The 23737-nt window shown below is 47.9% G+C and overlaps 1 protein-coding gene across 4 annotated transcripts in view; it reads left to right on the top strand.

Annotated features, from left to right (window-relative positions):
• The first annotated feature begins 323 nt into the window (after positions 1–323).
• The window catches only part of ZFP64 (ZFP64 zinc finger protein), an 88186-nt gene continuing 64772 nt past the window's right edge, over positions 324–23737 (top strand). For 2 of the 4 annotated variants that reach the window (XR_011570296.1, XM_070801903.1), the window contains exons 1-4: positions 324–738; positions 3697–3936; positions 17678–17839; positions 22714–22776. Coding sequence is in view for 3 of the 4 variants with exons in the window: in XM_070801903.1 (XP_070658004.1) it covers positions 693–738; positions 3697–3936; positions 17678–17839; positions 22714–22776 (511 nt within the window). In the remaining variant the exon portion in view is untranslated. The remainder of the gene's footprint in view (positions 739–3696; positions 3937–17677; positions 17840–22713; positions 22777–23737) is intronic. The other 2 variants (XM_070801902.1, XM_070801901.1) reach the window with 2 other exon arrangements.

The following is a 23737-nucleotide window of genomic DNA, read 5'->3' as shown; positions in this document are numbered from 1 at the left end:
GCGACCGATCCCAGTTGCCACGCAAGCACGTGAGCACGGGCCTCTTTATTTCACTACTAGGCAGGGGGCCCGCCCAGCGCTCTGCGGATGCGCCCAGCCGGCGTTCCCCACCCGCCAAGCCTGTGACCGCCCCCCCGCCCCGCCCCCCCGCAAGCACCCACCCAACTGCTGCCCGACTCGCTCCTCTTCTGCAAACCACCGGGGCGACCCGGCTGCCCGGACTCGGCGGGGCCCAGACGCCCAGAGCGGCAGGTGCAAAGGCGCCAGAGCCGGGGTGGGGGGTGCCCAAAGCGCCGGCCCAGCCCTCCGGGGTGCGGGCAGGGCGCCGGCTGCTGCAGCCCGGGGGGTTGCGGGGGCGCGTCCCTCGCTGCCCGCGGCCGCCCCACCGCGTGTGCGCCGTCCGGACCCCGGGGAGACCCCGCGGCCCGAGTGCCGGGATTGGCCGGCTTCTTCCCCCGGGAGCCGCAGCCGCGAAGCCAGGTTGGTGCGGCCGGGCCGGGCCAGCGCCCTCTAGGCAGCGGAAGTGGCGCTCGCTGTACATCCGTCCTCCCCGCCTCGCGGAGTTGGGAGAAGGAAGGCTGGGGGGGGTGGAAAAATAAAAGGAAAAGTCCCTGCACCATGTAGACCCGCGCGCCCCGCGCCCTTGCACCCCGGCCGGCCGGGGACCCCCCCTCGGCCCCCAGTCTGCGGCCATGAACGCGAGCAACGAGGGCGAGAGCTTCCCGGGCTCGGTGCAAAGTAAGTGCTTTTCCGGGCGCAGTGCGCGCTCCGGGGCCCGGGCCCAAGCACGCCTGCGACGCAGCGGGCAGGCCCGGGGCCCCGAAATCGGGGTGACGGCCCCGAGCCGGCGTCTCGGGGACCGCGGCGGGCGCGCCGGGCAGGAGGCGCCGGGGTGGGCCGGGGGCGGGCGCACCCGACCCGGCGCGAGGCGGGGGCGCTCGCCAGCCTCCAAAGAGCCCCCCGTGCAGCGGGCGGTGGGGGAGGGCTGGCGGCTCCGACCATCGCCCACCCTCTCGCGGCATTCCCCGCCCCCGGCGCAGCCTGGAGGTGGATTTGGGGTAACCGCGGCCACGCTGATGGGAAAACTTCTGTCTCGGTGGCCCCGAATCCTTGAAGTCTGGGTTCGGAGGACTGCACGAGGTCTGGCTGGCTGGGCTTGCCGGCTTCCTGAAAAGCCTTGTCCACGTTGAAGGTGGAGATCTGAATGGGGAATGGGGCCGTGGGCGTTTTCTTTGAGTTTTGAGTTTGGGGTCCATTTTCATTATGATGACAGCCTTTTTCAAGCCCGTGGTTTGGCCGGGCTCGTTGTTTCCCTAAGTGTGGGGCTGAGCGCGAACCAGCCACCTGGGAGCTCCAGCGCTTATTTTTCAAAAAAGGAGGGGAAAAAAGCTCTGTGGGCCCCACCTACCAGGTGGTGGGGCCAGGGTAGAAGGGAGGAGGATGGGCTTGCCCTGGGCGATTCGGAGGCACAGGAAGTTTGAGAACCCCTGGCACTTGTTAGATGTTACTGTTACCGACTTGGAAGACACTGGCTCCTAAACATGTCTGTGTGTTCCTTGCATAACTTGTGAAAAGCGCAGATTTCCCTAAACCTCAGTCCCCGTTCACCCCACCTCCATTAGGACTCTCTGAAGTGGGGGTCAGATGTGTCCGTGTTTATCCGTGTTTAAATAACCCACCCTGGCCCTTATTCTGATGCCCAGACAGGTTTGGAGAACTTTGTAGGGATAAAGAGGCTTCTCAGGCGGCGCCAGTGGTAAAGAACCCGCCTCCCAATGCCGGAGACGGAAGAGTCACAGGTTCGATCCCTGGCTTGGGAAGACACCGTGGAGAAGGGCACGGCAACCCACTCCAGTGTTCTTGCCTGGAGAATCCCATGGACAGAAGAGCCTGGCAAAGATAAAGGAATTCTTTGTGTTGATGATACCAAAAAAAAAAAAAAAAAAAAATAGACCCAGTGTATTCTATTGGGTCTCAGTTCATTACAGATATTCAGAGGGGATATTTTCAAATTCAAATAGAACACCTCAGTAATAACCCCATCAGGTGACATGCTGGGGATCCCTGTGCTGGCCTTCTACAAGCACCATCTCATTTAATTCTCGTAACCATCTTATGAAGCAGAAACTTCACCCCATCTCCTCCCGAGTCCCACCATTAAGGAATCTCAATGATGCAGTCACTAGTCTCTTGGATTCTTTGTCTTCCTCTTAGCTTGGGCACCTCAGTAGCTACAGGAAGACAGTGTTAGAGAGATGAGAAATGTCACGTCCTTCCATCCATTGATTTCAGTGTTTGCAAGATGGCTTACAAACCTACCTTGCTCAGTGCAGAGTATCTTTTCTTAGAAGTCAACCAAATTGTATTTCTGCACAGAGATGTCTTGGTTGTAATGGGACATTGGACATAATGCAGATATTTTATAATTTTTTTAAATTATGAAGCAAAGATGCCAACTGTATATGCACAAAGGTGGTTTTCATACTATTTAGACTCAGGGAAAATTGGGAATAATATACAAACCTTACAGTTAGTGAGAAATTATGAGGCTTAGAAAATATGGAATAATGTGTTGTCATTAAATAATTATATATATATATAAAGAGACTTTAGTGATAGAGCATAATGCTTGTACAGCAGTATTGGGAAAAAGGTTAATTTACAATACACTATGATATAAACAATCTTTAATTCGATGAATGGAAGAAAATATTTTGTAATGTTCATGGTAGCCATAGGTGGAAAGACTGTAATTTCCCTCCTCCTTCTCTTCCAGATTTTCTGTTATAAACATGAATTTCCTTGTAATAAGGCAAAGAAAACTTTTAAAATAAAAATTCAGTTTGTCTTATTAGTTAGAGACTTAGTCATTGTATTTCTTTATTTAACAAACATTTATATAGCAGTTTCAAATATAGTGCCAGGACTGTGGTAAGCGCTTTGCAAGTGTTAAATACAATATTAATTCTTGATATTATTACTATAGTGAAATAATGCCTGTCAGGAATTAATTTTGCTTACAAGTAACAAAACTGAACTATACTGGCCTAATTAGAAGTCTGGAATTGATTGATTCTAGGGTTGATTTAGGGGATCAGTGAAGTAAACTTTTGTAGAGATCTTACTATTTACCTCATGTTACAACATGGCTGCAGAAGCACCTGGCATCACACCTGCATTCAAGGCTGAAGGGAGAGGTGAACAGTGCCAACCATGTCAGCTCCCTTTTTATCGTGCTTTTCCCTGAAGCTCTTCCAGCACTGTGCTAGAGGGATTCCCAAGTATGTCATGAACCAAAATTATTCAGGCTAGTGGTTCTCATGATGGGGGAGAGGGTTGGAATAGTGGGAGCACTGGCTCCCATAATGACTGAGAAGTACAATTACGTTTTCCTTGAGACAGGAGATGGTCCTCTGAAGCGCAAGGTAGCCTTCTTGAGGTGCAGGGAAGAACCTTCCTGCATGAGATACCACTAGTGCCCCCACAGGGAGTGATCAGGAGCATTACTTGGGTGGGTATGTTGCTGCTGGGGTGGCACTGGGGTTCTGTGTGCAAGAAGAGGGGAGTGGAATAGATACTGGGCCAGCAGCTAGCCACGCCTGTCACCATGCCCGTTTCTCTCACCGTGGGTCTGGTTTGTGTTTCCATTTCAAGCTGTCTGAAATTAACCTGTGACTCCCCCTCTGTCCCCTGGAGTTCCAGGTGGCACAACAGTGCTGGTGGAGCTGACTCCCGACATCCACATCTGTGGCATCTGCAAGCAGCAGTTTAACAATTTGGACGCCTTTGTAGCTCACAAGCAGAGTGGCTGCCAGCTAACCGGCACGTCTGGGGCGGCGCCCAGCACGGTCCAGTTTGTATCGGAGGAAACGGTGCCTGCCACCCAGACTCAGACCACCACTCGAACCATCACCTCGGAAACCCAGACGATCACAGGTATGGTTGGGGGGTGGGGCAGTCACTCAGAGTTGGCCTGGCTATGTCCCAGACGCCTCTTCAGATCCTGTTAAAAATATAGACACCCAGGGCCCACCCCCTAGGATTGCTGATTCATTATTTTTAACAAGCTCCATGGGGAAGCTAGCTGCCTGGCCAGGTTTGGGAACTGCTAGGTTAAAACATTAAGTGGTAGCAGTTATAAATTGTTGGCATGTGCTAAACAAAACTAACAGACAAAAACCAGGTTTTTAAAACAAAACCAGAAAAAAAGCTATATACTAAGAAAAAAATACTTGCAGGAAATGGTAAGAAAGGAAAAAGTGGTTATTTGGGGGTGGTGGAAATATGTGTGTGATTCCTGAATTTGCATTATTTGTATAAAGGACAAAAAAAATGTTTAAGAAATTTTTAAAATCTATAAACAAGTACTGATGACTCCCCTTCCCTGTGCCACCAACTGGAAAAACAGAAAAGTTCATCCTAGTTCTTGGTCACGTCCAAAAGAAACCACAGATGGATCCAAAAGTTAAACATGCACAATGAAACCGTCAAAGTTGTAGAGTAAAAACTATATACGTGCAAAAGAAAGAAAGTAAAAGTGGAGTCGCTCAGTCGTGTCCAGCTCTTTGCGACCCCATGGACTATAGCTGACCAGGCTCCTCCGTCCATGGGATTTTCCAGGCAAGAGTACTGGAGTGGGGTGCCATTGCCTTCTCCAGGGGATCTTCCCGACCCAGGGATTGAACCCAGGTCTCCCACGTTGTAGGCAGACGCTTTACCGTCTGAGCCACCAGGGAAGCCCCCACATGCAGAGAGACCCAAACACTCACACCCCTAAGCTTATTCCTTTATAATCTGCCTTACGGGATGAGACAGATGACTCCAGTAAGCACCCATTTATGAGATGGTTGGTAGACACACTGTTGCATCCTATGGGAAAATAGAGGATGTATTTGTTGGCTTTTAAAGGCATTCAAATTTTTAAATCAAAAAATATATTAATACTGTGCCTTCCAAAGAAAGCAGGTTATAGGATTGCTCCCCCAAAAGAAAAAGAATTGTTATGTGGTTGCAGATAAAGTTACCATTCTTCCACAGTAAAAACAATGTATAAAAAAAGCTTAAAGACAACTGGGAAAAGAAAATGAAGTACATATGACTAAGGCCTAATATCCTTCATATATTAAAAAAAAAAAAAACTCCTAAAAATCAATAAAAAGACTAAATGGAAAAGTCAGCAAAGAGCAGCAGTTGCTATTCAAGAGCCAGTAAATATACAAGGATGTGTCATTGAGTCATCATCCCTCAGTAATAAAGAAATGCAAATCAAATACTGCTTTCCTTTCCTTTCTGGAGATATCCATTCATATAAGCTGGGCAATTTTGTGATATCTTTCAAACTTTAATTCTTACATTTAAAATATTTCAAATTTTAAAATGTACACATTTACCCAGTATGTGCACTTGTGGGTATTTATCCTCTAAAACTTGACAAGTAAAAATGTACAAGGGTGTTTACTGATATACTGTAAAGAAAATGGAACCTTTGTAACGTATATGTCAGGAGATTAGATAAATAAATGCCATGATGGATAATGAATAATAATCTAACAATTAGATGAATAAATTCAGACAGTAGAATGTGACTTAGTCTGAAAAGGAAGCTAGATCTGTGTACCCACATAGAGTCTCAAGGTAAATATAAACCGGCATATATATGCATATGTATTATATTCAAGGAAAGCTTCTAGAACAGGAATGAGGCAAGTAATGTTAATGAAAGATGTCAACTCTGCAGAAGGCATTAGGGGATGGTGGGGACGCTGGTGAAATAGAGAAAGTTGCTCTTTGGATTCAGTCAGTTAGATATTTGGGTTTTTCTGAGCAACTGAAAAATGTAAAATTTCCCAAATTTTAAAACTTTGTTAGGAAACGTTCCTGTCAGTTCAGTGGTTAAGAAGGTCCTCTCACTGCAGGGAGTACAGGTTTGATCCCCAGTCAGGGAACTAAGATCCCACATGTCAGGCGATGAGGGGGAAAAAAAAACTTGTTGGTCAAACAAAATACATCTGTGAGCTTGATCGAGCCCATCTGCAACTTCTGACTTGTTTTCAATGTTTTGCAAACAGTTAATTGGAGCTAAGATGTGGAGAACCTCTGAAGTGAGGGTACCAGCTTTTGCCTTATCATTTGCACGTTGATGCTGTGTCTGAGTTTTTTGGCAGCAGGTGAAGTTTGTGGTCGTTTCCTTACTGCATCCAAAATAATGTTCCTGCTGAAATGTGTTAAGCGTTGAATATAACTGATCACCTCGGAAACTCTCATCAGGTTACCCTGAGGTCTTCCCACTTTCTCCCGAGTTTCTCTTCATCTCATCTTAGAGGAAATCACCAGGAAAATGTTCGAACAGAAACTCACCTTAGGGATGGGCCTGGTACCACCTTCTCATTTTACAGCTGGACAGAGTGAAGCTGCAGGTGGAGATGAGAGATGGTCAGGGTCCCAGCACAGGTTCAGGACAGTCCTGGGACTCAGGTCCCTGGGCCCTTGCCCTCGTGGTCTTCTCCCTGAAGATTGAGTGTCGGGTTCTCTGTTCTCAGAAATAAGCTCCCAGTCACCCCACACCCGGTGTGAAGCCTGGGACCGGAGGCCCCAGCACGGGGAGGCCCCAAGACCCTTCGTTTGTGGCCATTGCGTCTCGCTGGGCTCTGAGCCTTCGCTGCTGCCATCCCCTCTGCCTTTCTCGCCTTTACCTGGCTGACACCAGCCTCTCGCTGGGCTCTGAGCCTTCCCTGCTGCCGTCCCCTCTGCCTTTTTCGCCTTTACCTGGCTGACACCAGCCCACCCTCAAAACCTAAGGTTCAGGACCATCTGCACACAGGACCTGACTGCATCTCAGGACACCCCGCCCCCTCTGACTCACAGTAGCCGTGATGACATCCTTTCTGTTTTCCAAGCAGGCCACTCTTCCTTGAGCCCCGGGGCATTTGTATGTGTTGCCCCCTCTGCCTGGAGCTGACTTAATGCTGGTGCTGGTGCGTGTGTCAGAGCTGGGCTTAACTGCATCGCCCCAAAGAGCCCCCCTCTGAGACCACACACATGGGCATTGTTCTCTCAGATCAGGTCCCCGTAATTAAATGATTGTTTGCAGAACAAATTTAAGGCCTGTCCCACTGCTGAAGTGTAAGCGCCAGGAGGTCAGGGGCTGCATTTGACCCGCAGCATCATATTCCCGGCAGTGGTTGTGTGTGGAGTGAACGCACAGGGGCCCGCGCCTCACGTGCATTGGTGAAGCTGACCGCGCACCACGTAACCGGCTCGGAGACCTTCGCCCGCCCCCCGGCATCTCCACGGCCCCGCCCTTGTTCACTGTAGCCGAGCTTCAGCTTTGCCGACCGCCCGGTACGCCTCGGCACCCACTGCGCAAGCGCTCCCCGCCGCGCAGAGCTGACGGGGGTGCCGCGCACCAGAAACGGGCTGCTGGGCCTTATCCCAGTCGGCAACCCTGGGCTGTGGGCAGGTCACTCACTCAGGTTCCTTGTCTGTAGAAAGGGATTATTAAAAAGGGTACCTAATACCAGTAGGTGCGCTTCCCAGGTGCCTCAGGGGTAAAGAACCCGCCTGCCACTGCAGAAGACGCAGGTTCGATCCCTGGGTTGGGAAGATCCCCTGAAGAAGGAAATGGCCACCCACTCCAGTATTCTTGCCTGGGAAATCCCATGGACAGAGGAGCCTGGCGGGCTACGCAAAGAGCTGGACGTGACTTAGTAAACAACAAACAAATACTATTAGGTTTTAGAATTAGGTGCCTAATATGATTGGGTTATTGTGAGACTCTGCAATAATCCAAATAAAGGATCTAGGACAGTCATTGGACTCAGTAGACGACCGCCTTTATTAACATGAAGGGTGTTAATGCTTCCCTGGTGGCTCAGCTGGTAAAGAATCTGCCCGCAATGCTGGAGACCTGGGTTTGATCCCTGGGTTTGAAAGATCTCCTGGAGAAGGGAAACGCTACCCACTCCAGTATTCTGGCCTGGAGAATTCCACAGACTGTGGAACCATGGGGTTGCAAAGAGTCATACACGACTGAGCGATTTTCACTTTATTAACATAAATGAGCAACTTTCACTTTCTTAACATCAAGATGCATGCCCAAGTGAGATGAGCAGGGTGCTGAGTCTCTGCCTGACCCAGCTGCTCTCCCTGCGTGTGCCTGCAGCTCTGCCCCGAAACAAGCAGCATCTTGCTTCCCCCCGCCCTTTCTTTTACACTGTTTATTTTGGTTTGCGGGGTCCAGCTTCCCCAAAGTTTGGGCTTCGGTGTTGCAGCAGCGGCAGTTTGGACCAGGGTCCCTTGGGATCTTGTTAAAGCCGCTAGTGCAGGGGCTGCACCTCCGAATCCGCCTGGCTGAGGCTCAGACATCTGCATTGTTAACAAGCTCCCCGGGGGATTGCAGGCCTCGACCCAGTTGGAAAGATGCTCACCACCCGACCCCCACCCCGGCAGGTTCCTCTCAATACCCGCACCCAGACCTTGTCCAGGGTTATTGGTCCGTCTTCAGTCCTTGATTAAAACAGACCCTTCCTCCTGCTCAGTCACTTCAGTCTTTGTGGCCCCATGCACTATAGCCCACCAGGCTCCTCTGTCCATGGGATTTTTCAGGCAAGAATACTGGAGTGGGTTGCCATGTTGGATAAAAAGTAAAGTTAATTCTCTGCCCGCTAGCTTTGAAAGCTGCCTATCATTTGGCATTTGATTTGAGAACTTTTCTATAAAAGCAGTAACATTAGATCTTGACGCTGGTGGAAAAATCTAGCCTCCTACGTGCATTTTCTAAGTTCCCCGCTTGAAGCCATGGGGCTTGGGGTCAGCTTCCCGTGTTAAAGTCTTGGCTGCAGAGGGCCTTGGGAGCTGTGTGAGTGCTGCAAGTTGTAAGAGTTTGCGTTGTCTGCTTTTTAAAGTGGGATAGAAATACATAGAAAGGCCATGGAACTTGGTAGTGGAGAGAGTCTAGGTTCCTGAGTCAGACTGCCTGGGTTCAGATCTGAGCTACATCACTTCCCATCCAGGTAACCTCAGGCAGGTGACTTAGAGTCTCAGGGTCTCCATTTACCCAGCTGTAAAACGGGAGAGTAGAGATAGAACTCACCTCAGAGGGTCACTGCCAGGGGCTCCTACATGCAGACATTCAAGCCATCAGGGTTAGTTCCCGTTACTTACTGAATCAGGGGCTGTAGAAATTAAGTGAAACAGTTCATGGAAAATTTTCCGCAGGCCCTGACTCATGGCAAGCCTCCAGACAGTATTAGTTGAACTATCACTGACTTTTCCCACCTCTTCTGGTTCATTCCTCCATTTTTAGGACCCAGATTAAAAGTCACCTCCACCTAGAAGCTAGCCACGATTTCTCCCTCCCTTCCCCACCCCGAAGGTTAGGTTCTTCACCACTTCCTCAACTAGCCCTTACCACAGTTGCCATCAGTTTATTTGGTAACAAGCAGTCTTTAGCCAGAGAAGTGAATTCAGATGCTCCTGGGCTCAGGCAGGGGCAGTAAGTACGGCAGCAGGTGGGCTGTGAGGGGGAGTGGGCGGGCCGTGGAGGACCAGCAGAGGAGAGCCGGGGGGCGTCGGAGTCCCTGGGCGCTGGGTTAACTCCCCGGGGCGCGCGTGCTGTTCCCCTGCTGAACGGAGTCACAGAACGTCCACATGGGACAGGGCAGCTCTGACTGTGCTGGGACAGGCTGGAAAGAGAACTCCTGTGTCGTCATGCCTGAGCCTCGGAACCCGGGGCATCCCCTCCTGCCCCGCTTGTCTGCTGCTTTATCGATTTTATCTGCTGCTCTAGCCTTCTCTGCATCTCAGCACTAGTCGCTAAGATACCAAGTCATAGGCTTGTCCCCACTTCCTGACAGCCTCCAGCGCAGGCTTCCTTGAAGCCTCCTCGCAGAATCATCTAACATGAGCCCCAAACATCTAAAACTCTACGTGCTTCCAGGCACCCTCTTACTGAGACCCTCCACAGCCCCCATGGGGCGAGGGTTCCCTTACTGTAAGGAGTAATCAACTTATTCAACTACAGGCGTGTCCCTGGTGGTCTTTGGCCAGAGGTCATTGACCTGGGAAAGACCCAGCCCACCTAACTGATTTTGAAAGCCTAAAAAACAAAATTATCTGAAGGCTCAATTTGCCTGTGGGCCTCAAAGTAGTGGGTTGTTTTGTTTTCTTAATTTTAAATGACCCTTATTCTGTATTTGCAAAACAACTATTTAGTAGTAAGCAAGGTAGTGGTTTAACTTCTAATTTACTAGACTATAATCTCCCTGGTTTAGTCAGTAAGTTGTGTCCGACTCTTCTAACCCCATGGACTGTAGCCCACCAGGCTCCTCTGTCTGTGGGATTTCCCAGGCAAGAATACTGGAGTGGGTTGCCATTTCCTTCTCCAGGGGATCTTCCGGACCCAGGGATCGAACTCGGGTCTCCTGCACTGCAGGCAGGCTCTTTACCGACTGAGCACTGAGCTATGGGGGAAGCTCCATAACCTCCCTGGAGCAGGCACTAATCAGTCTTGCTTTTCGGCCGCCCAGCCCCAGGCCTGGTACATCCTAGGCGCTCAGTAAAAGTTACCGAGTAAATGCAGTAGGGGGCGCGGTTCGGATTGAACTCGTTCAAGTCCGTGACGTTCATGGCGTGGCGCCGGCTCCATCATGAGGGTCCAGTGAGGACGGCTCTGGGACTGGGGGGTGCCAGATGCTGGAGCCGAGATAATGGAGGTGCTTCCCTTGGAGGATTCCAAGCTCGTCCGGGAGCGGAGGAGAACTTGTTGTAAGACACAGAAGCCCAGCCGTGTGTGACCAGTGCAGAGAGTTCATGGAGTAGGTTGGTCTCGGCGGGGAAAGCCACGGGGAAAATGATGAGTGAGATCACACGCATGATAGACCTTGAGAATCTCATCTGCCTTTGGGAGGAAGACAGCGGGAGGGGGGCGTTTCCTCCTGCTGGTCTGGAGGTGGAGAAGCTGGTCCCTGCTGCTGAAGGGGAGATCTGATCACAGTGGCTGGAGATGATATAGCGCCTACGGACTAGCGGCCCCTGCTTTGATCTGGCCTTTATTCTGAAGGAGCTAGGGAGCCACTGAAGGTTGTTGAGTGTGTGAGCAATTCAGTAAAACAAACTAGGTAGTGAGTTGCCAGGGGAATCTGGCAATAATAATAGTCATAGCTGACTCTTGGGTGTGTATGTTAGTCGCTCAGTCGTGTCTGACTCTTTGTGACCCCAGGGACTGCAGCCCACCAGGCTCCTCTGTCCATGAGATTTCCCAGGCAAAAATGCCGGAGTGGGTGGCCATTTCCTCCTCCAGAGCATCTTCCCCACACCAGGGATGGAACCCACGTCTCCTGCACGGGCAGGCGGATTCTTTACTGCTCTGCCACCTGGGAAGCCCAGCTAATTCTTGCTGCTGCTACTGCTGCGAAGTCGCTTCAGTCGTGTCCAACTCTGTGCGACCCCATAGACGGCAGCCAACCAGGCTCCCCCTTCCCTGGGATTCTCCAGGCAAGAACACTGGAATGGGTTGCCATTTCCTTCTCCAATGCATGAAAGTGAAAAGTGAAAGTCAAGTCTCTCAGTCGTGTCCGACTCTTTGCGACACTATGGACTGCAGCCTACCAGGCTCCTCCACCCATGGGATTTTCCAGGCAAGAGCACTGGAGTGGGGTGCCATTGCCTTCTCCCAGCTAATTCTTACATGCTGCTTATTATTGTGCCAAGCAGTTTTCTCAGTATGTGAAGTAGGTTTTCACAACTTCAGTTAATGAGTTTAACGTTTAATTTTAAAAAATTAAATTTTTGCAACATATATTAGCTACTAATCATTATTATCCCTGTTTTACCCGTAACGAACTAAAGCATGAAGGCGTTAAATAGCTTCATGGCGGTGACAGAGCCAGAAAGGGGCTCGAAGCCAGACCTGGGGCTGGGAGCCGAGCTCCAGGGCTGCAGAAGCCCCTCAGCACCCTTGGTAAAGTCCTCATCACAGCCTTTCTCAAAAGAGCCCCCTGGAGCTTCAGTAAGACGGAGAACCCCAGCCCCCTCCCTTAACAATCCCATCTGGGTAGTTCTGAGCAGGGTCCTGGGAGTCTGGGCCAGCCAGTACGGGCTCGGGTTAGTTCAGATGCTTTTGGTTGCTCTTAATAACACTAAGCTACAAGAGAGCTGGACTGTGAGGCACTGCTTATCTCAGGATAAGAGCTGGCAGGGCAGACCCGGGGTTTCTGGGTCTACTTGCTCTCCCCGGCAGTAATGCTTCTCATGGCCACAAGGTGGCTGCTTTCCTCCTCAAGTCTTCACTCAGCCCTGCTCAGGGATGGGGAAAGGGACCTTCTCTTTAACAGAGAGGAAACGCTTCCCCAGGAATCCCAGATGCCATTGGCTAGGATGGATAACAGGCCCAGTTCCACTGTCTTGGTGTAGCCAGGCCAGCAAGGAGTCACGGAGAAGGGGCTTAGCAGTGGAATCCAGCCCCAAAGCCCTTCTGGCCATCCACACTCCTGCCGGGAGAAAGGCAGGAAAGAATGGAACTCTATCGGTGGCAGTGTCTGGCACATGGGTGCTTCTTTTTTCAAAATAGATGTCCACAGCAAGCTGCAGTGTCTTTGTCCCAGTTCCTAACCGCAGGGCAAGCGGGTCTGATCGGTCCAGCTTCTGTGCCCCTGTCTGCCCCCAGACCAGCCAGCTGCTGCAGAGAGAGGGGCGGGTCCGGAACCGGAAGCTGGCGTTGGGCTCAGCCCTTGGAACCGGGACTCTTGGGCCGACCTGAGGATCAGGTGTGGCTCCCATGAGGGGAAAACCCTTTAGAAGAGCATGAGACTTTCCTTACAGAATTCTCCCAGGAGGTGAATGCTGAGTTTGCACTCGAATCAAGGCCCCTAAATGTGAGCTGTAAGCATGGGCAATGTGGGGAAAAACAAACAATAGATTTAAATATGTGACAGTGAAAGAATAGCCTTAATTTGTAAAGATCATTTACAAGTCAATGAGAAAAAAGTAAAAATTTAATAGAAAAAAAAAAAGAGCTAATAGCCTGAACAGGCAGTTCATAAAGAAGGTATGTGAATGAATAAAATATAGTGAAAGGGGATTTTTTTACCAATTATGAAAGAAATGCAGATTAAACTAAAACGGTCTCATATTGTCCTGACAGATAGTGTGTGTGATAGCCAAGGTGAAGGGGAGAATATGTATTGATTTAGATTTTCCTAAAGGATCTTATAGTTATGAGTCACCAAGCCATAAAATGACCATTGCATTTTGACCTGGTTCTTCAGCTTACAGGAAGGTATCCAGAGAAACTAAAGAGATAAGTTAAAAATTTTGGATAGGTGTTATTTATAAAGGTAAACCCCTAGAAACCAACTCAGTGTCCAAAAAAGAAGAAAAGGTTAATTTAGCTGGGACAGCCCAAATGTGGCATTTTATGTAGCCAGAAGAAATTGTTTTTTGGATGAATTGATAACATGGCAGAATGCTTTCACATAGCAAAATTGTTTAATCGTTTAATAAAAAAGAAAAGCATACAAAATGATTTAAGCCATGATCTCAGTTCTGTATTTTTAAAATCTGTGTAAAAAGAACAGGTTGGCCATCTGATCCATCACTAAACAGGTGTTCCCTGAGCCCCTGTGCGTGCCGGGTTCCACGCGAGGGTCTAGGAAACAGTGATGGAGGGAAATGCACGTCCTCACTGGGCTCATCCAACCGAATGGTGGAGAGGAAGGGCGTCGGATACTTTGCCACATAACTAGTTACAGCAGAGATGAGTGCTTCAGAGGAAAAGTGCAGAATTCAGCGAGCATGTCATGCAGGGGTATGCTGCCACGGGGGGACAGCCTGGGTCAGGTTTTCTCCCCGCGTTTCTGTGCTCCCAGGATTTTCTAGTCGGTGTTTTCTTTTGTTTTGACAATATAATACACTTTTAATTTTAAAAAAGAGAAAAGGATTAAAACTGGAGTTTTTAAGTTGAAGACAAGAAAGGAGAAGCAAAGGGACTTGGGAGATGTGGATGACTTCAGATGTTCGAAGAGCAGTTTCGTGGGAAGAGCTGCAGTTGGCCCCTGTGAGCTCCGCGGGTCTAGGACATCCAGTGGGTCCCAAGCTCAGGGCGGTTTTGGTTCCTTATGAAATTCATGTGACAGTCTTACTTTTTAAGCAACATCATGGGTGAATAATTGAACACCCGAGGTGCTCCTGCTACAAACCGAGACTGCGCGTAACAAGCTGTGTGTCTCAGACGTGCAGCTGGGCACACTGGCAAGCCAGGGAGAGCCCCAGAGTCAAAACCGAAAGCAGGTGTGAGGCTGTGAGCTGCTGGGGGTGGAGGGGGAGGCGTGGGGGCTGATCCAGAAGCACTGGACTTGATTGTAAGAGCCGTGCCCACAGGGGAGACGAGGCCTTGAACTCTTGCAGAAAGTTATCCCTATAGCTGAACAGAACTGGGCACCTGACCACCCACACCCCCAGAAAGCGGCCGCTCATGCTACAGATCACCCCAGTGGAAAGAAGGGTTGAGAACATTCTTCCCTGGGGGAAGTCACATCTCTGCTAGAAGCGCATCCCCGGCTCAGCAGATCTGGGTGCTTGGGGTTGTCCCCGCTGCCTTCACGTCTGCTGGACACTCAGATTCCACTGTTTACGCCAAATCTGAAGACAGACAAGGGACCGCCCCCTACCAACGACCCCTCCAGTTGGATGCCTCCCCTAAAGACACCGAAAGCACGTGCAGCAAAGGCAAAAACAGACCAGCAGGACTGCATCAGTTTCTGTGCGCCTAAGGAAACAGCCAGCGGAATGTAAAGACAGCTTCCTGGGTGGGAGGAAATATTTGCAAACCAGATTTCTGAAAAGGAGCTGCCCCCCAGAATACTCTCAGGGTTCCCCTTTGCTGTGACTCACCACAAAAGAGATGCTAAGGCTTGTGGGGGCGGGGCGGGGGCGGTTAGCAGACAGGCCCGGCCATCTCCAGGGACGGTGGGTATCCCAAGCTCAGGATCATTCCAAACCCAGGACTCGCCTCCCGGAGGGTCACAGACTCCGCAGCCGGACTGTAGGGAGTGCCTGGCCACTGTCACAACCCCCCAGCCCCTGTGCCCCCCAGTCTTCTTTCCCACAAGCTGGGGTATCACGGTGGCATGACCAGCCATCCTAGTTTTATCTCAGGTCCTATGACCAGGGAAGCCCCTCGGTCCCAGGCAAGTGGAGGTGATTGCTCCCCTAAGCCTTGATCATTCCCGCTAAGAGTTTGGTGCCCAGTTCTGTTCAGCTATAGGGATTAGTGTTATTAAGACTCAACTGTGCCCATATCCTGCACTATTGATGCCCTCATGAAGCTTCGTGATATCCTTGTGAAGTGGGCACGTGATTATCCCCACCGACGGGCTGGGAAACAGGCTCAAAGGAGCTCCTCGACTGGCCTGAAGTCCCATCCGTGGGAAGTGGCTGAGCCTGGACTCACATCAGTTCAGAGACACATTACAACACCTGAAACGGGGCTGCGCCTTGGAATCAGCGAGACGGCTGCCGGCCCGGAGGCAGTCACCAAGGAATTGTCTTTGCACGTTTGTGAATAACCTGGATTATTATCAGTGATCACTGTTCTACTCACTTCGGCAGAGATGTGTGCATTTTTTGGGGAGCTCTGTGTGTTGGGTTTAATTGCTGTTTGAAATGTCTCCTGAGATACTGCAGGATGGTTCGGGTTGAAGATGAAAAGTAACTGTACCCAGAAATACCTAGAAATAGTAGTAGGGGGTCCATTTGATATTGATGAAGCAAATTTTGTTGCTGGAGGAACAACCATTGGGTTTCGCAAAGCTACAACTGAAAGAGATGGAGTCCCTCGATTAGACAAAGTTGAGTTAAGGTTACTGCTGAGCTGCATGGAAAAGCATGGTCTGCACCATTAGTTCTCAAACTTGTGTTTATCAGAATCACGTGGGCAGCTTGTTAGGCCAGATTGCTGGGCCCACCCTAGAGTTTCTGATTCAATAAGCTGGGGTGGGGCCTGAGAACTTGCCTCTGCAGCAAATTCCTAGGTAAGTCCATTGCTGCTGGCTGGGGACCACACTTTGAAAACCAACAGCTAAATCCCAGAGTAGATGAAACATCTCACCAAGAGGCAGGTGTGGTTGATCAGGTCATCAAAGAGACTTGGCAAGAAGATGGAACTTCAGTTTGTCAGACTCTTTTGCCAGCTTTAAACAAAAGCCACTTAACTCCCCACTACATATTTCAGCTGAGAAGACGGGAAACCATGAGTTTGCTCAAACAGCAAATGCCGATCCACCTGGGTGTTCTTTGCCACACACTGGGATGAGGCTGTCATTGCTCAAGGTGCCCAAGAGCTGCATGCCAGGAACGTGGGTTTCCTGTCAAATGTTCAGTGAAGCCTCAGAGAACTCATTCGATACATGTAAAATCTCTAAGGAATATCAATATATGTAAAATACCTAAGGAATATGAAAGCAGTGTGTTATCATGTGTTGAATTGACAGCTTTTAAAAATTTATTGTATATAAAATAATGTGACATCTTACGGTCTATAACATCTTAGCTTCAAAGAGAGAGAATGTTTGTTTTAAGAGAAAATATAACTGGCACCTCAGACCTTTGGAGTGGGTATTCCTGCTGCAGGCAAAGCCAAAATAGGGAGTGATGTCAGGCCCGTGTTGATTTAAAGAAGTGTACTTTGTAAATACAATGGAGAAATGTCACAGGTGGTGCCTCCGTGACTGAAGTTTGGGAAGCAGAATATGACATTGGCTCTCAGAATCATCAGGAGGGCCTCTCAGCCTGACAGGTTCACCTGAACAAGCCGCAGAGGGCGTATTTACTCCTGTCTGAAGCCAGATCTCCATGTGACGATTACATATAATAAAGGAAAAAAGAAAATACATATTCCCAAACTGCAAACTGTTAACTTCATTAACAAAGCAGTAAAAACAATTTTAAGAAAAGACATTTGGGACTGCCTGTTTTACCTGTTACAATGACAGATGTTAAAGACAAAGATGATAATGATGTTTGGTCTTCTTTTTATTCTTTTTTCCTCAAAACTTCCGTGAGAATATAGGTTGATTTATGGGTTGGTTGGTCTTAGGAATGCTTGAAGAGTGTTTGTGTTTAGAGAGTATTTGTAGTTTGCCCAGAATTCCTTCAGTCAGCTCCCTTCTGGTTTTTGAAAGGATTTTGTGATAAAGTTTATGAAAGGACAGTACCTAAATGCATTTGGGTGAAGTTAACAGAAAACCTACCTGGTATAAACGATAGGGCATTTCTTGTTTATTTAATGAGTGTGGATTTGAATAGGTTTCAGGGCTCTGGCCCAGCATCTCCCTTTATGGTTACAAAGTGGCTGCCTCAGATCCAGACATCACATCCTCATCAGGCATGTCCAAAGACAGACAGCAGGGGAACCAGGGCAGCAAGAAGGAGTTTTCCTCACCTACCTCTCTTTCCGCCCCCACGTTTTTTTTAAATCAGGGAGAAAATCTTTTCCAGAAGCCCCCGCAGCAGATGTTCTCTAGTGTCTCATTGGCTAGAACAGGGTCGCGTGATCACTCCTAAGCAGCAAGGAACAGTGGGAAGACAATCCAGCCTAATCGTTCTCACAAAGGAATGTAGGCAAAGGGAGTAGCTACTGGGGATTCGTATTATGAAAATTAATAATCATCCTGTCTTTTAGTTTCAGCTCCAGAATTTGTTTTTGAACATGGCTATCAAACGTATCTGCCCACGGAAAGCAACCAAAACCAGACAGCCACGGTCATCTCTCTCCCTGCCAAGTCGCGTGCCAAAAAGCCCACAGCCCCACCGGCTCAGAAGAGGCTTAACTGCTGCTATCCAGGTAGAGGCGACACTGCGTCCTGCTTGTGTAGAGAACGTGACGTTTAACAGGTCCAGGGCTCGAGCTCCTGGATTCCCGACAACTGGGCAAAGCCAGCTGCAAACTGCCCGGCTTAGAAATCAACCCCCCAGAATTTCCATCATCACATACGACACACCTCTCACTGTCTCTGGTCACCATGCACTTGGGCTCTAAGACTTTAACAGCCAAGGACCTTTGAATGGGAACAGTGAGAATTTCAGATTACTGTGGCTTTCTCTTGGTGCGACAGCTTAGGAAGATATCCAGAAAAATTGTCCCTTACCTACTTTAAAAAAGGAAAACAAAAAAATTTATTTGGAAATAATTTCAGATTTAGGGGAAAGTTGCAAAAGTAAAACAAAAAGTTTCTGAGCACCCTTTTGTTATGGTTCGGTCGCTAAGTCGTGTCTGACTCCTTTCCACCCCGTGGACTGCAGCGTGCTGGGCTTCCCTGTCCTTCCCTGTCTCCTGGAGTTTGTTCAAACTCATGCCCGTTGCAGTCGGTGAAGCTAACTAACCTTTCCTCCTCTGCCGGGCCCTTCTTTTCCCTTCAGCCTTTACCTTTCATCTGGATTTCCCAAATATTAACATATTACATTTGCTTTGTTTTTTTCTGGTGGTTGGTGGATTAGTCACTTCAGTCCTGTCCAACTCTTTGCAACCCCATGGACTGTAGCCCGCCAGGCTCCTCTGTCCATGGGATTCTCCAGGCAAGAATACTGGAGTGGGTTGCCATTTCCTCCTCCCGGGGATGTTCCCAATCCAGGAATTGAACTGAGGTCTCCTGCATTGCAGGCAGATTCTTTACCAACTGAGTTACAAGGGAAGCCCTTTTTTTTTCTAAATGTACGTATATTTCCCCCAAAGTTGCAGACATGACCTTTACCTCTAAGCACCTTAATACACATTTCCTAAAAACAAGGAAATTCTTTTATATAACCACAGTACAGTCATCCAAATCAGGAAATTAACATTGATAAATGCTGTTATCAAACTGCTGACTTTATCAAGAGTTTGCCAACTGTCTCATTAAAGTCCTCTGTATCAAAAGAAAAATATTTTTCCCTTAGTCCAGGATCCAATTTGTGATCACACACGGCATTTAGTTTTCATGTGTCTTTCAGTTCAGTTCAGTTCAGTCCCACAGTCGTGTCCGACTCTTCGCAACCCCATGAATTGCAGCACGCCAGGCCTCCCTGTCCATCACCAACTCCCGGAGTTCACTGAGACTCACATCCATCGAGTCGGTGATGCCATCCAGCCATCTCATCCTCTGTCGTCCCCTTCTCCTCCTGCCCCCAATCCCTCCCAGCATCAGAGTCTTTTCCATTGAGTCAACTCTTGGCATGAGGTGGCCAAAGTACTGGAGTTTCAGCTTTAGCATCATTCCTTCCAAAGAAATCCCAGGGCTGATCTCCTTCAGAATGGACTGGTTGGATCTCCTTGCAGTCCAAGGGACTCTGAAGAGTCTTCTCCAACACCACAGTTCAAAAGCATCAATTCTTTGGCCCTCAGCCTTCTTCACAGTCCAACTCTCACATCCATACATGACCACAGGAAAAACCATAGCCTTGACTAGACGGACCTTGGTTGGCAAAGTAATGTCCCTGCTTTTCAATATGCTATCTAGGTTGGTCATAACTTTCCTTCCAAGGAGTAAGCGTCTTTTAATTTCATGGCTGCAGTCACCATCTGCAGTGATTTTGGAGCCCAGAAAAATAAAGTCTAACACTGTTTCCACTGTTTCCCCATCTATTTCCCATGAAGTGATGGGACCGGATGCCATGATCTTCATTTTCTAAATGTTGAGCTGTAAGCCAACTTTTTCACTCTCCACTTTCACTTTCATCAAGAGGCTTTTTAGTTCCTCTTCACTTTCTGCCATAAGGGTGGTGTCATCTGCATATCTGAGGTTATTGATATTCCTCCCAGCAATCTTGATTCCAGCTTGTGTTTCTTCCAGTCCAGCGTTTCTCATGATGTACTCTGCATAGAAGTTAAATAAACAGGGTGACAATATACAGCCTTGACGTACTCCTTTTCCTATTTGGAACCAGTCTGGTGTTCCATGTCCAGTTCTAACTGTTGCTTCCTGACCTGCATATAGGTTTCTCAAGAGGCAGGTCAGGTGATCTGATATTCCCATCTGTTTCAGAATTTTCTACAGTTTATTGTGATCCATACAGTCAAAGGCTTTGGCATAGTCAACAAAGCAGAAATAGATGTTTTTCTGGAACTCTCTTGCTTTTTCATGATTCAGCGGATGTTGGCAATTTGATCTCTGGTTCCTCTGCCTTTTCTAAAACCAGCTTGAACATCTGGAAGTTCACGGTTCACGTATTGCTGAAGCCTGGCTTGGAGAATTTTGAGCATTACTTTATTAGTGTGTGAGATGAGTGCAATTGTGCAGTAGTTTGAGCATTCTTTGGCATTGCCTTTCTCTGGGATTGGAATGAAAACTGACCTTTTCCAGTCCTGTGGCCACTGCTGAATTTTCCAAATTTGCTAGCATATTGAGTGCAGCACTTTCACAGCATCATCTTTCAGGATTTGAAATAGCTCAAGTGAAATTCCGTCACCTCCACTAGCTTTGTTCGTAGTGATGCTTTCTAAGGCCCACTAGACTTCACATGCCAGGATGTCTGGCTCTAGGTGAGTGATCATACCATCATGATTATCTTGGTCGTGAAGATCTTTTTTGTACAGTTCTGTGTGTTCTTGCCACATCTTCTTAATATCTTCTGCCTCTGTTAGGTCCATACCATTTCTGTCCTTTATCGAGCCCATCTTTGCATGAAATGTTCCCTTGGTATCTCTAATTTTCTTGAAGAAATCTCTAGTCTTTCGCATTCTGTTGTTTTACTCTATTTCTTTGCATTGATCGCTGAGGAAGGCTTTCTTATCTCTTCTTGCTATTCTTTGGAACTCTGCTTTCAGATGTTTGTATCTTTCCTTTTCTCCTTTGCTTTTCGCTTCTCTTCTTTTCACAGCTATTTGTAAGGCCTCCCCAGACAGCCATTTTGCTTTTTTGCATTTCTTTTCCATGGGGATGGTCTTGATCCCTGTCTCCTGTACAATGTCACAAACCTCTGTCCATAGTTCATCAGTCACTCTGTCTATCAGATCTAGGCCCTTAAATCTATTTCTCACTTCCACTGTATAATCATATGGGATTTGATTTAGGTCATACCTAAATGGTCTAGTGGTTTTCCCTACTTTCTTCAATTTAAGTCTGAATTTGGCAATAAGGAGTTCATGATCTGAGCCACAGTCAGCTCCTGGTCTTGTTTTTGCTGACTGTATAGAGCTTCTCCATCTTTGGCTGCAAAGAATATAATCAATCTGATTTCGGTGTTGACCATCTGGTGATGTCCATGTATAGAGTCTTCTCTTGTGTTGTTGGAAGAGGGTGTTTGCTATGACCAGTGCGTTCTCTTGGCAAAACTATTAGCCTTTGCCCTGCTTCATTCCGTATCCCAAGGCCAAATTTGCCTGTTACTCCAGGTGTTTCTTGACTTCCTACTTTTGCATTCCAGTCCCCTATAATGAAAAGGACATCTTTTGGGGGTATTAGTTCCAGAAGGTCTTGTAGGTCTTCATAGAACCATTCAACTTCAGCTTCTTCAGTGGTACTGGTTGGGGCATAGACTTGGATTACTGTGATGTTGAATTGTTTGCCTTGAAAACGAACAGAGATCATTCTGTCGTTTTTGAGATTAAGAACAGAGATCATTCTGTCGTTTTTGAGATTGCATCCAAGTACTGCATTTCGGACTCTTTTGTCGACCATGATGGCTACTCCATTTCTTCTGAGGGATTCCTGCCCGCAGCAGTAGATATAAATGGTCATCTGAGTTAAATTCACCCATTCCAGTCCATTTCAGTTCGCTGATTCCTAGAATGTCGACATTCACTCTTGCCATCTCTTGTTTGACCACTTCCAATTTGCCTTGATTCATGGACCTGACATTCCAGGTTCCTATGCAATATTGCTCTTTATAGCATCGGACCTTGCTTCTATCACCAGTCACATCCTCACCTGAGAATTGTTTTTGCTTTGGCTCCATCCCTTCATTCTTTCTGGAGTTATTTCTCCAGTGATCTCCAGTAGCATATTGGGCACCTACCGACCTGGGGAGTTCCTCTTTCAGTATCCTATCATTTTGCCTTTTCATACTGTTCATGGGGTTCTCAAGGGAAGAGTACTGAAGTGGTGTGCCATTCCTTTCTCCAGTGGACCACGTTCTGTCAGATCTGCCCACCATGACCCGCCCGTCTTGGGTGGCCCCACAGGCATGGGTTAGTTTCATTGAGTTAGACAAGGTTGTGGTCCTAGTGTGATTAGATTGACTCGTTTCCTGTGAGTATGGTTTCAGTATATCTGCCCTCTGATGCCCTCTTGCAACACATACTGTCTTACTTGGCTTTCTCTTACCTTGGACGAGCGGCATCTCCTCACCGCCGCCCCTCCTGACCTTGAACGTGGAGTAGCTCCTCCAGGCCCTCCTGCGCCCATGCAGCCGCCACTCCTTGGACATGGGTCTTTAGTTTCCTTTAATCTAAGCTTTTGTCTTTCATGAACTTGATAGTTTTGCAAAGTAACAGGCCAGTTATCGCATAAAATGTTCATCACTTCGGGTTGTCTGATTAGACTTAGGTGCAGCAGTTTGAGTAGGACGCACAGAAGTGGTGTTATGCGCTTCCTGATACCTGGTGTCAGGATTCACACTGACGCTGCTGGTCCTGTTACCTGGTATTAATGTTCGTCCGCTGGTTAAGGAAGTTGCTTCGCTGTTTCTCCGTTCTAAAGTAAATGTTTCCCTCTGTCATTGATCTTTCCTTGCCTTTTGAAGGTTGCCAGTTCAAGACTGCCTATGGTATGAAGGACATGGAGCGTCATTTAAAAATCCATACTGGTAAGTGGTCACACACATCCCTCCTCTGCTGGGAGCTGGGGGTCCAGCCAAGTCAAACACGTGATATGACACAGACCTCCCTGGTCATCACGGGAATACAACACAGATGAAATAAAAACAAGACGCTGTTTCTACACATGGTTTTGGCAGAAAATGTTTAGAGCAAGAAAGCTCAGTGCTAGAATCGATGTGAGCAAACTGAGGAGTGGAAATGTGAACAGTATGGGCATTTCGAAAATTGGCCCGCCAGAATTAATTACAGTTTAAATGTACCTGCTCTTCTCACCTGGAGGAGAATATCTTGTAAGCATATGTGTATATGGTGTGTGTGTAATGACTGGAAAACAGAGCAAGTAGGGGGAGAACAGTAACTTTTCACTTAGGTATCTTTACACTGCGTCACTGGATGGACACCTGAGTGTGTTGTTTTTGCAATTTCCAAGGGGAAATTTGACAAAAACTATTTTCAAGGGAGAAAAAAAGACTGATGCATGGAAAAAGAAACCCACAATGATTTCTGGTGATTTAATTTTCTTTAATGTATCATTTTTGTGTCTCCCAGACTTTACACATGGAGAAGGAATTGCTTTTAGGCTATTTTTAACAAAGTATTAGATGCTTATAACTCAAATGATATAGTCATGTATAAATTCAATGAGGATCCATGTATATAAGGGAGGGACACTGAAATTTGTATTGGGCATCACTAATTGCCCAAAATCTGCTTAGCCTCAGATAAAGTATCTATAAGGTAAAATGAAGAAGATAAAATATCCAGCAGTTATCTCAGATATTCCTTGGCCACAGGTCTAATCAGCCTCACAGCATCTTGTCATTTGAATTTCATCGAGTTATCAGACTCTGAAATTATTATGTTTCAGGTATTGGTAAGCATTCTCAATGTACCAAGCAATAAGCCTCTCCTGGTGGGTTTCCTATGTTGAAGTTCCATCAGTCACAT

Source organism: Bos indicus, chromosome 13 (assembly GCF_029378745.1).
Source record: "Bos indicus isolate NIAB-ARS_2022 breed Sahiwal x Tharparkar chromosome 13, NIAB-ARS_B.indTharparkar_mat_pri_1.0, whole genome shotgun sequence".
Taxonomy (NCBI): domain Eukaryota; kingdom Metazoa; phylum Chordata; class Mammalia; order Artiodactyla; family Bovidae; genus Bos; species Bos indicus.
The sequence above is the reverse complement of the archived record's forward strand: the minus strand, read 5'-3'. Positions and strand labels throughout refer to the sequence as shown.